Source organism: Pelobates fuscus, chromosome 1, assembly GCF_036172605.1.
Source record: "Pelobates fuscus isolate aPelFus1 chromosome 1, aPelFus1.pri, whole genome shotgun sequence".
Classification (NCBI taxonomy): domain Eukaryota; kingdom Metazoa; phylum Chordata; class Amphibia; order Anura; family Pelobatidae; genus Pelobates; species Pelobates fuscus.
The window spans coordinates 848,246-861,703 of NC_086317.1; the positions used below are offsets into that span (position 1 = coordinate 848,246).

The following is a 13,458-nucleotide window of genomic DNA, read 5'->3' on the forward strand; positions in this document are numbered from 1 at the left end:
CAGCCTGATGACAGGTGCAATGAGAGGAGTTGGATGGGAGGGGCCAGCCTGATGACAGGAGCAATGAGAGGAGTTGGATGGGAGGGGCCAGCCTGATGACAGGCGCAATGAGAGGAGTTGGATGGGAGGGGCCAGCCTGATGACAGGAGCAATGAGAGGAGTTGGATGGGAGGGGCCAGCCTGATGACAGGTGCAATGAGAGGAGTTGGATGGGAGGGGCCAGCCTGATGACAGGAGCAATGAGAGGAGTTGGATGGGAGGGGCCAGCCTGATGACAGGAGCAATGAGAGGAGTTGGATGGGAGGGGCCAGCCTGATGACAGGAGCAATGAGAGGAGTTGGATGGGAGGGGCCAGCCTGATGACAGGAGCAATGAGAGGAGTGGGATGGGAGGGGCCAGCCTGATGACAGGAGCAATGAGAGGAGTTGGATGGGAGGGGCCAGCCTGATGACAGGAGCAATAAAAGGGGTTGGATGGGAGGGGCCAGCCTGATGACAGGAGCAATGAGAGGAGTTGGGTGGGAGGAGCCAGCCTGATGACAGGAGCAATGAGAGGAGTTGGATGGGAGGGGCCAGCCTGATGACAGGAGCAATGAGAGGAGTTGGATGGGAGGGGCCAGCCTGATGACAGGAGCAATAAAAGGGGTTGGATGGGAGGGGCCAGCCTGATGACAGGAGCAATGAGAGGAGTTGGGTGGGAGGAGCCAGCCTGATGACAGGAGCAATGAGAGGAGTTGGATGGGAGGGGCCAGCCTGATGACAGGAGCAATGAGAGGAGTTGGATGGGAGGGGCCAGCCTGATAGGCGCAATGAGAGGAGTTGGATGGGAGGGGCCAGCCTGATGACAGGAGCAATGAGAGGAGTTGGATGGGAGGGGCCAGCCTGATGCTATAATTATGAGCTAGGGAAGAAGAGAGGCCCAAAAGCCCTAGCTTACCTTGCAGAAGGTCCCAGTTTTTTCTTATGGCCTCTGAAAAACTCTGAAAGGAGCCATTTTCTTGTACAGGCTGAAAATAGAACCAGCCATAATGTTAGACATACCGTATGAATCTTGCCCAGGCACTGTTCCCATCAGTAAGTGTCTAACACATGGATGACGTGTAACCTCCCCCAGTCTTTCAAGTCTGCCCTTGGTCAGAGCATGTCACCCCCAGCCTCAAAACTCCCTGCCTGGATGCAGCGGCACTCCCGCCAGCACTCAACATTTGTCTAAAAATGGTCCCCAAGCTTTCTCAGATGTCCCGATCCTGGCTAATCCTGCTGGAATATAATAGGAATGGAAGGTGCTCACCTGCCAGTGAAGGTCGGTCTGTCTGTACTGCACGAGAGGCTTGTTTGCGTCACTGCTTAACACCCAAAGAGAGGCAGAGTCATCAAAATCCAAATCCAAGGGGGTGGACGAGAGAGATAAATACTGCGTGTGTACCAGGCGCGGGGCAGCAGAAACAGAGAACAGGTATATACCAGGAATGCTGCAACGAGACATAACTAGAGATTAAACAAGGTCACATGGTAAGTGCCAAAAAATGTAAAAAAGACCTCGTGTGTGGTGGCAGATTATACAAAATTAAATGTCCACATAGCAGAATGGCTCACACATTCCAATAACACTGCGTAGTGTATAGAGCAGGCCTTTTCACATGTCATCTCCCCCTCTGTCTAGAAAGGCTATTGGGGTCCTGTGTCTGTTTTAACTGACAGATCACACTTTAGAAAACCGTACTGCACAGATGGCGAGGTCATCCAATTATTGTCCGTAACGAACGAGTAATAATGCACGGATACCATGAGTGCAGTCTGTGGCCTCAGAGAGTTTACTCTGGAAACTAATTGTAACGGAACCGCTTGCATCCCGACTGGGTACCTTCCGGTGATGGATGCTCCTAGTGCTTCCCGAGGACTCCAAGCACTCCACCATAACCACTGTAGACTCCCACGAACCGCCGCAGCTTGGTTGGGGTCTCGCCGTCTCCACCCACTCTGGACCCAAGACCAGGGTCCAGCTTCCAGTAGGTCAACCTCTCCGAATTCCAGAGAGCAGGAACAGGAACAAGCTCTTAGCAGAGCTTAGTGATCATTCCCTGGGGAGTATAGTGATTATAGCAATGCCCAGAGTGTAGTTCTCCAATCCCCCAAACAAGAGCCAAAACTTCATGAAGGTACAAGATGATCTGACTCCAATGAGCGTTTATTACTCCTTATATACAAGTTTTCAGGCCAGAGGCACACCCCCTGGACCTGGTGGTAAACTGTGACAAAAGGGACACAAACCAGTGGGAACACTAATTAACATAATAACACTCCCACGTACACAATATAATCCCTCCTCTCCATCCTGGAGATAATTGGCTTAAGGCACTGCAGTAAACTCAATTATCTCCAGGTACCAAAAATATCTACATTTTACACTAGCAGCAAAAATACGTAAAAGTACATAAAAATTACATAATTCTGATTATATTACACAGAACCCCCACATTTAACATATCCCCAGATAGCTCGGATCTGAGCGCCCAATCTAGGTGAACAGCGCTCAGATCCCATGAACAGAGTAAATTTGCCATGGGGTAAAGCATAGCAAGGGCTGTTGAGAGACCAAGGAGGGACAAAAGCAGTCAGTTCCAACTGGTTTGGCAGTGTGCCTGGGACAACGTCCTGCTGGAGAACAATAGACAGAAAACGGGGGAGGGGAAGAAACACACCTTCCCATGGATTCAAATGGGCACAAAGTCTTTAGAAGCCAATAAGCCCCAAAAAAGTATTTTTAAATGGCAATACATCCCAGGGCCATAGTCATGAGGAAGGAGGCTGGCAATCAGGCTCCCCCAACAGCCGGGGGCAAAGGGCAGCTTGTCACCTAACAGTCCAGTGACAAAAGGCATTTTGTCACACTAACGTTACCTTGGAAGAACTGAAGTCAAATAGAGTGCCTGTCCTATAATAGGCAAAGATGTTGTAGGAGAGGGATTGAACCCTACTGTGTTAACACAACCCTTGATCATTTAGCCAGGATGTCCCATATAACCTTTACATGTATATCTCCATCTCCCACCCAACACGCAGCAAGCAGTACTATATTGTAACTTACCCTTCACACAGGACCGCCACAGTGCGCCCTCGCGTGCAACAAGCCATTCTGGAAATGGCAAATCTCTGCAGAAACAAGGGTAATGAATTAAGTTATAGTACATTATATATAAACACATTATTCCTGGTTTATTCCATGCCAGCATCACACATGGTTTAAACTCCTCCCTCTCAGCAGATAGGAGGGAATAATTCAATTCAATTAATGTATATGAAGGATCCTCCTCCTAATAGCAGCAGTCTTGTTCCTGTCCTCCAGCTGTTAAGGACACATGACGGAAATATTCCGTCATGATTCCCTTTTATTCCAGAAGTTGTGTCATTAAGAGGTTAAATAGGAAGTGTTTTTATTTATTTGGAAATGATACTGCACTTACACCAGTGTGCTCTACTTGATAGCATTATTAATTACAGATAAATAATGATCTTGTGCTTGCCATACTCCATTTATAACAATTCAACGGTGTGAAAAGAATATACTTCTATTTTTTTTATTTAGCATTTTAACAAGCTCACAATTGATAAGGTTAAACAGAGTCATTTTTCATTTTTGGTGTAAACATTGCAGTAAAGATACATCAATGCACTTTGTACATTTAGAAGGTTATTGCTATCTAGTGGAGTCATAGTCCATGAGAAATATCCAGGGTGTTGTGTACCACGCAGGGTTTTATTTTATAAGGGGAGGGGGGTATGTAAGCACCAAGTCTTGTGGATGTGGTATGTCAAAGCTATGCTCAAGGGATTTACCCTTTAGATTGGGTAATTGGTTAAAACCATAGGGTCTAGACCATCTCAGCTTTTAGTGCAAGCATGTCAAACTCAAAGGCTAGCACAGGCCAAAAAAAAAAAAAAATGCCTTAAAGGATCACTATAGGGTCAGGAGCACAAACATGTCAAACTGAAAGGCTAGCACAGGCCAAAAAAAAAAAAAAATGCCTTAAAGGATCACTATAGGGTCAGGAGCACAAACATGTCAAACTCAAAGGCTAGCACAGGCCAAAAAAAAAAAAAATGCCTTAAAGGATCACTATAGGGTCAGGAGCACAAACATGTCAAACTCAAAGGCTAGCACAGGCCAAAAAAAAAAAAATGCCTTAAAGGATCACTATAGGGTCAGGAGCACAAACATGTCAAACTCAAAGGCTAGCACAGGCCAAAAAAAAAAAATGCCTTAAAGGATCACTATAGGGTCAGGAGCACAAACATGTCAAACTCAAAGGCTAGCACAGGCCAAAAAAAAAAAAAATGCCTTAAAGGATCACTATAGGGTCAGGATCACAAACATGTCAAACTCAAAGGCTAGCACAGGCCAAAAAAAAAAAAAATGCCTTAAAGGATCACTATAGGGTCAGGAGCACAAACATGTCAAACTCAAAGGCTAGCACAGGCCAAAAAAAAAAAATGCCTTAAAGGATCACTATAGGGCCAGGAACACAAACATGTATTCCTGACCATTTAGGTGGCTTGTCCCCTCTTAGCCCCCCTATAAGAGTTTAAATCCCCTTATTGCCAGCGCCACGTGGGTCAGCCGGCGCTGGCATCGTCCCCTTTGTGACATCACCAAAATGCCCGATTTTAGCCAATCCAATGCTTTCCCATAGGGAAAGCATTGGATTGGTTAAAATCGGCACGGGGCGGGGCCAAATGCAGTTTTGCCCAATCAGGGCCTCCTCATAGAGATGCATTGAATTAGAAACTGTTCGTATGGAGCGCAAGTAAAAACATACGAACAAACACAAATAGAGGGGAAAAAACACTATGAATTACACACAGCAATTTACGGACAGGCAGAGGTCCTGCCACATTAATGAAAGGTAATGTTTTTATTATTCGGTTTTCTCCTAAGCTGGAGTATGTTTTAGATAAGAGTTTTGTTTGTGGCTATTGATTAATATAGGCTTTTTCGAAGTCCGTCAGCTTCAGCGCATTTACATTGTGCTCCTGATTTTTAAAAAGGTTTTCATAACCAAGACAACAATGTGTGGGGAAAAAATGGCGTTGATGGTATTCCCTTATCCCTCTGTAAGGAGGAGAATGACTGAAGTTTGCTGTCTTCCCCAAAGATGAATACGGTAAGTCTAGTGATGCCGTGAGCACACCGAATCCTGTAATTAAAATATGGGATTACATTTACCACGGAATGTAATGAGGGGACAGGTGGGGAGGGCAAGGTAGATGCGATATGGTGTTTGTGTGTGTCCCATATTGACAGAGTGATTTTGGTTGTGTCTAGAAGGGATATGCTTGATGGTCTATATTCCCTAGGGAGCCACACCTGGGCTTCCAGCGTGTGTCCTTGTGCCCAATAAGCCTACATTTTTGTCCACTGTGGAACAGGTCCTACCGCATTTGCAGTGATTGTGGTACTTATTGGAGCTGCATGATAATATTGTTTAATATTTGGGAGCCTTAAGCCGCCCTGTTCGAAAGACATGTGTAATGTTTTATCGGCCATTTTGGGGATTTTCATATTCCATATGAAGTTTGTGAGTAGTTTTTGTGTGTCGTTCAAGTATGACGGTGGTATGGATATAATTATATCCATGATATTAATTTACCTTTCCATCCTTGCAGTATAATTTTAATTTCCTGTTGTAATTTAGGGTAGTTGGCTTTGTAGAGGCCTTGTTTTTGTGTCGTGAACTACACCTAAAAATTTTACATAGTCTGATCTCCAATCGTAAGTAAAGGCATGCTCCGCGCCTGCAAATTTTGGGTAGGGATGTTTAGTCCGATGGCTTGGAGATGTTCAATTTGTAATAAGAGCACCTGCTATAGGTTGCGACAATGGAGAGAAGATTTGGTAGGGATATAAGCGGTTCGCTTATAGTTAAGAGAATATCGTTGACGAACAGGGATACTTTATATTCTGTATCATTGACCCTGATGCCATGTATATTTCAGTTGGTTCTAATCATAGTGGTCAGGGGTTCCAATGCCAATACATACAGTATAGGAGAGAACGGACAACCTTGCCTTGAGCCATTCGTGATAGTAAAGGTGTTGGAAAAGAAGCCATTGTTGCTCACTCTAGCGGTTGGATGGCTATATAGTGATTTTACAAAAGAGAGGAACCTTTGGCGGAAGTTAAAGCATTGTAATACAGCCATGAGGAAGGGCCAGTGCAGCCTGTCAAATGCTTTTTCCACAACAGTACTACACGCCCTCCCCCCGTTTTGTTTTGACTTCGTAAGATGTCCAGGACTTTTCGGATCCCTGTCTGCAGGGCACAAACGAAACCTCGTCTTCGTGTACTATTGTGGCCAATCGATTTGTATAAATTTTTGCCAGGAGCTTAACATCTGTATTAAACAGCGAAATAGGAGATGAATTGTGGCTTTTGTTGGGTGGCTTACCCGGTTTAGGGAATGTAACAATTTTTGCCAATTTAGTCCCTGGCCTTATCTTATAGCTAGGATAGCCTTATGCCTGTCCCACGCATGCTTAAACTCCTTTACTGTGTTAACCTCTACCACTTCAGCTGGAAGGCTATCCCATGCATCCACTACCCTCTCAGTAAAGTAATACTTCCTAATATTTTTAAACTTTTGCCCCTATAATTTAAGACTCTTGTTGTGGTAGTTTTTCTTTGTTTAAATATGGTCTCCTCCTTTACTGTGTTGATTCCCTTTATGTATTTAAATGTTTCTATCATATCCCCCCTGTCTCGTCTTTCCTCCAAGCTATACATGTTAAGATCCTTTAACCTTTCCTGGTAAGTTTTATCCTGCAATCCATGAACCAGTTTAGTAGCCCTTCTCTGAACTCTCTCTAAAGTATCAATATCCTTCTGAAGATCAGTTTGGTGTGGCTCCCTGAGAGTATATATGGAGTTTTAGATTGTGTTAGTTTGCTGCAATGTGTTTTCCTGCCTTGTTTGGAGCATTTTAGTGGTTTTGGCAAGTTCAAGTTCGTTCAGTAAGGTCGGTTGTGGTGTTTTGTGTAGAAAGTGTGTTCTAGTGGTAACCCGTAATTGTCTCAGTAAGGAGACTTTATCTAGATGGTATGTTGTAACGGAGCTCCCTGTTGCCCGGCTGGGTACCTCCGCCAAGGACCGCTTCCTAGCTGGAACAGGATAGGGCACTAGCTCTATTCCCTCCCAGGGACTGGAAGGCACACAGTCCTGGGAACTCTAGTCCTTACAAGGACTTTCCTCGCTGAATAGTCCACAAGCTGGAACACTGATTAGCCCTTTCCCCTCCCAGTAACTAGACAACACCTAATTCTGTGAGTACAACTGAACTGTTTAATGGGACATGGTACAGCCAAGTTATACACAGGCCCCCAGCAGGGTGTCTCTATACAATTACACAAAACTTTCACCAATGGGAATCCAGAACAGGTCACAGAGAAAGAACTACAAAGCAACAAAGTGATTCCTTACACTAGTTACTAGCCCATCGCTGTAGTAGATCGACTTGCTGGCTCCCACGGCAGGAGATCACTTACAGTGCAGCATTTAACTTGATTAACAAACAGAATACATTTCACACCTAGCTATACTTTACAGTAGAGCTGCTGCCCCCTCCACCACCTCTTTCTTGACCCAACTGCTCTACGTAGAATACAGGCACACAACACAGCAACATCTAGACACATGGAAAACCATCACAAAAATGGCGCCACCAGCTTGTGGCCCGCGCCAAACAGGTCAGGCCATTCATCACAGATCATCCCCCCCCTCAGAAATAGACAGACCTCTGACCAGACTCACGGCGGGCCTGCAACAAGACCCCCCTGAGTCCACAGTCCAAGTCTTTGGGGGTCCAGTGTGGCTGGACAAGTGCTTGGGCACGGTACTCAGTGACTGTGTTCCGTCACATTCTTTCCTTGTTTTTTTTGTGTTATTTTGGGGTTTTGAAGGAGGGCGTCAGCTGAAGTTTCCGCTTTGAGGGTATTTGTCAGATAGTGGGACGGTAATCGGTGCATGGTTCGACCAATGTAGGTCACCTATATTGCGGACTTATAAAAGTGACAAAGAGGACCATGTCATAAGAATTAGGTTGATCCGGTAGTGAGTCTTGTGGACTGCTGCGAAATAAGAGGTACGCTCTGCAGGGTGCGACACCCGCCAGACGCCATAAAAGTCAAATTTGATCAATAATTTCGTAATGGCTGTGTGGCGGAACACCGCCACCAAGTACCATGCCCACTGATTATGTATATATTTTGCATTTGTATTCACAATGTGTATTCTCACGATTTTTCTTTGTACTTTGTGTTTCCCAATATATGGAATTGTGTTGGATTTGTGTGTTTTACCTGCTACCCGGTCGGGAGAGCTCAGACGAACGGGTTCTGTTCGGCTCCCGAACGGGGACCACCCTGATACCCCATTTAGAATGTTCACACCTCGATAACGGCACGGCTTTCCCCTGGGTGGCCGCTGGTTATAACCGAACACCCACTAGGGGCAGCATTCGTATCCCAAACTGGCATGCACACACTGTCTCCAGTCACTGTCTCCCAACGGAGCTATAATCACCGTTTCTCCCCCCTCGGCTCATAGCTGCCCAGGAAAGCACTCTCTCCGGTGGATACCAGCATGGGAATACCCACCGGAGAGAGGGGCGCACGCCAGAAGGGAATCTCTACAGCTGTGAGTCAGTCTCGTGGCTGCAGAGTCCCACTGGCCGCATGGAAGTCCGTGCGGACCAATGGGAGAGGACGCGCACATTCAAAGTTTGTCAGTGTTTTAACCTCCAGAACTGTGTGTCACCCTGTTACTGGAGGGAAGGAAGATTTAACCCATGTGTGTCTGCTGTTCCAGCTTGCAGGGGATGCAACGGGGAAAGTCCTTGTAAGTACTAAGAGCTTCCAGGACTGAGTGTCGTCTCTTCCTGGGAGCGCATAGAGCCTAGTCCCCTAACCATGTAAGAGTTGGTGATCGGCTGAAGGAAGGGAACTAGCGGGGTAACCAGTCGCTACAGGCTGCGCAGTGAGTTTTAAGCGTTTTGAACCGTGGGGATGATTTGTGGAGGGTGGTGTCCATATAAGGGTCAAAGACATGATTCATGTCACCACAAATTATTGTAATGCCTTGTTGGATTGGGGCTGTTTTCGATAGGATCTTGTGTAAGAAGTTCCGCTGTTGGTTGTTAGGGGAGTATAGATTTACGATAGTGTACAGTATGTTATTAATCATGCACACAAGAATAAGAGAACGGCCATCTTGGATTAGGCGTATCAGTTTAAAGGTGAGGGATTGGTGGAGACATAAGGACATTACTCTAGATTTGGATGTGTGTGTAGAGTGGAATATTGCCTGAGGCCACATGTGGGTATTTCGTTTTTTAGAAAATGGGTTTCTTGTAAACAAAGGACATCAGCCTCTCCAAGTTTAGCTTCATCAAGGAGCATGCAGTGTTTATGAGGTGTATTCTCATGTTGATTTAAGAAGAGGTGATTAGGGAAGTGGTGGTTAGGGTTAGGGTGTGGATATTGGTGCATGGGGCATAGTGCTAATAAAGAATAGTGATGCTGTGGGAATTTCATCATGGTGCGGGGGTGTACCCGGTGCTATACAGGTAAGGAGGAACCATAACATACATGAACACGTACATAAACAGAAAAATAACAATGAGGAGAAGATCACCATTTTAGTAAAAAGTAAAATTGCTGCTCTTAATTCTGTACCAGAAATAACAAATATCCAATGTTTGCTGGATCCATCCAACATTTCATGAGGAGTGTAATGAGAACCAGACTCCCCATGAAGAATTTTGCTCCTGTATGGAGTCTGCCTACGGTACTGCATAGTATTAGCAGCTCTCCTTTTTAACCGTTCGAGTCTTCGACTGTATGGGATTTAACACAAATAATTTCTGGATTGCCATTACGTCTGCTCGCAGAGCTTGTGAATTACAGACACCATCAGTAGAACCTCCATTTACTCAATTCCTGAGAGACAAAGTCGCTCTTAGGCCGGTTCCAGAATTTCAAGATTTCATCTTAAATCAGGAAATAATTCTATCTTTGTTTTTTTCCAGAATCTTCCTCAGAACTTTGATGTGGTTACAACACAAAAAAAAACCTATCTTGAAAGAAGCAAGAATATTAGGAAATCCAAAATGCTTTTTACAATTTCTTTTGGTTATGGGAAAGCTTAACCAGCATCGATCCCAACAATACAAAGGCGGAGAACAACTACTATTCAAAAAGCATATAAAGTGGCAGGAAAACTGATCCCTGGATAACTCAATCTCTGCTTGTGCACCGTTCTCCAAACTCTGGCCCTCTAGATGGTGCGTAATTATCTGGCCATTTCATTGAAGCGATCATGGGAGTTGTAGTTCAGCAACAGCTGGAAAGATTATAAACCATGTTCTAGACCAGTGTCCCAACCCAGTCCTCAAGTACCCCATAACAGTCCAGGATTTAGGGATTACCTAGTTGTATCTAAGGTGTGTTAAGAAGGAAACACACACACACACAGAGCAATCCCTAAATCCCAAACTGGTAGGAGGTACTTGAGGACTGCGTTTGGATTATCTAGACCAGTAATCCCATCTCAGTAATGGCCCACAAACACTGGAGATAACCAATGGCCGACAACTGGATTAACAAATTATAGATAACCCAGTTGTTTTTTTTTCACCAAAATGGTGAAAAAAAAGAAAAAAAAAAAAAACACACCTTCTTGACTCCAAAGTGTTAGATTTCTCCTTGGGTTAGCAATCGTATCTGAAATTAACTATTCCATCATGGAAGGTTGTATCATCGGTACTGACCCAGATAAGACACTTCTTTGGGTAGAAAATTACACATCTCTACGGTTGTCTAAATGGGTGATCTCTGGTCCTTTATACAGTCCTGCCAATAGTGGATTACCAGAGAGGTGGAGTGTAAGAGTCTTTAGCTGCAGCTTTATCCTGTGTGTGTGTGTGACTAGATGGCTTGGTCTAATTACAGACATACTGGATAGCTAGCCTCTACACTCAACAACTTTATGCACTGTGGATGCAGGACGGCTTACCTGGCTTCCTTCAGACTCCGCAGACCGACTTAAGTTCCAGTTGTGAATCTCGACCCCAGCATCATACTCCCAAAGTCGCAGAAATCCATCCTGGGATGCGGGAGACAAGAAATAACCAAGACAATGAGTGCTTGAAATGAGACATGTAGGCAGAGAGAGGGACAACGTGGGAGCAAGGAATGATAGCACTTACCCCAGATCCAGACAGAAGCAGCTTCTGAGCCCCAGGAAGAACCAAAAGTTGTGAGACAAACCTGGAAGAAAGTTAGAAAATTTACATGGAAAATCTAGAACTGCAACGCCGCACTCTAAGCCAGAGGAAGAAACAAAGAGAAAGCACCTAAAACAACCAGGGTGAGAAGATGCCACCTGGATATACCGAAAGGTATAGTTATAATCGTAGAATCTCTCTGATTAAAGATACACAAATAGCAACTTGATTGAGATTGAGGTATGAATAAATAATAACAATAGTTAACAAACTAAAGGCTTCTCCTTGACCCATAATAAAATTAAATCATTAGAGGCTAGGGACAGTTCTGTAGATAAACGACAATGAGAAGAAACGGGCTTTAATCTCCTGGCCAATATGCTCACGAAAGTCGATCCTGCAGTAATCTAATGACCCTACCTATAGGGGAGTAGAAAGTAAAATATCTCTCTCATATCTCTGTCATTACATCAGATGCATACTGCCAAGGCCATGATGAAACACGTTACTGGCTATGCGCCTTGTGACGCTGGTTTATGGAGTGATACAGGTTCCTCTGAAGAGAGAAAAGATTCTCAAGAAATCCATCAAGAGACCATGCTCATGGTCCTCAGACTGTGGATATAATAAAAGACATCCCCCTGTGAGCCCCTCATTAATTACTTGGATATCCCTCCCTAACATATTGCAAGCATTACAGGAATTCGGACAACTTTCCAACCTCAAAATAAACTTGAGCAAGTCATTCATACTTAATGTTTCCATCCCGGAGCACAGAGCGGAACCATTACGCCAACGTTACACCTTTCACTGGGCGACCCAAAAAATTAAATACCTAGGTATTTGGCTAACAAAAAGGGATGGGGATATGTTCAGGGAAAACTTCACCACCATGCAGAAGAAAATGCACACGGACATGCAAGAATGGGCATTCCCATACATCTCATGGCTGGGTAGGATACAGGTGGTGAAAATGAACTTCCTCCCACGCCTTCTTTACCTGTTCCAAACCATCCCCATAGCAATCCCCCGTCCCTTCTTCACCTCACTACGTACGGCCCTAGGACACTACGTATGGGGCGGTAGGCAACCTAGGCTCCGCCATGCACTATTAACACAACCTAAAGACAGGGGTGGACTAGCTCTGCCAGATTTCACTCTACTACAAGGCATGCCACTTCCTGCGGATCCTGGAGTGGTCTAAGGCAGGGATCCATAAACTATGGAAACAGGCAGAGGAACATGCAGCGGGCATACAGATCGCAGTCTTGCCATGGCTGCCTCCGGAGGCCTCTACAGGAGAAGTGAAACAGTCCCCATACACTAGAGCAACCCTACAGGTATGGAATCGCACGAAAGGGAGACACTGCCTAACCACACACCCGACCCCCCTATTCACTCACACACAATTCGACCTTTCCACCGGGTCTAGACCCAAGAGCATTCAGAGACCTAATACGTGACCCAATACCTAGGCTACTACACACGCACACGACAGAAGGCATCAAGACACTAGAGGACCTGCAAGGAACCGCGGAACAAACCCTCTTGACATGACTGAAATACAAACAAATCCGCAGCTACATAGCCTCACTCCCTCAGGGGCCGATACTGACCAGGGCAACCACCGCCTTTGAGAATCTCTGCTTAGACCCGAACCCATTGGCACACGGGGTCTCCACCCTATACACCCTCCTACTAACACTCACACCTACAGAACAACCGAGATTCTACGGGAAATGGGAGGCGGCACTAGGCCACACACTGGAAAAGGCAGATTGGGAGAAAATATGTTACCTTACTCACCACTGCTCCAGCTTTAGTAAAACACAAGAGACGGCCTATAAGCTGTTGTCACAGTGGTACTATACCCCTGAGAACCTACACACGAGAATCCCATCGCACTCCCCCCAGTGCTGGCGCTGCGAGGAGGAAAAGGGCTCCCTCCTACACATATGGTGGGAGTGCAAAAAGCCCCATACTGGGAGGCCATACACAAGATACTGCAACGATTCACGGGCGACCCACCACCATTTAACCCAGCAGCCATGCTGCTTCACCACACCACAACCCCCAGATCTGCTTACAAGAAATCGCTCACTGTGGCGAAACCAGCTTCGCCACTGTGAACTGGAGAGGCCTGGCTGCTAGCCTCCTGCCCTGCGACTACGGCCCCTGGACAT

General features: G+C 45.6%; 1 protein-coding gene across 1 annotated transcript in view; it reads right to left on the reverse strand.

The window, feature by feature from the left end:
* WDR4 (WD repeat domain 4) overlaps positions 1–13,458 on the reverse strand; it is a 40,086-nt gene that overhangs the window by 2,868 nt on the left and 23,760 nt on the right. Inside the window, exons 6-10 of the mRNA XM_063445526.1 lie at positions 11,258–11,318; positions 11,065–11,154; positions 3,088–3,152; positions 1,291–1,471; positions 937–1,006 (exon numbers count right to left, since the gene is read on the reverse strand). Coding sequence (XP_063301596.1) covers positions 937–1,006; positions 1,291–1,471; positions 3,088–3,152; positions 11,065–11,154; positions 11,258–11,318 — 467 coding nt within the window. The remainder of the gene's footprint in view (positions 1–936; positions 1,007–1,290; positions 1,472–3,087; positions 3,153–11,064; positions 11,155–11,257; positions 11,319–13,458) is intronic.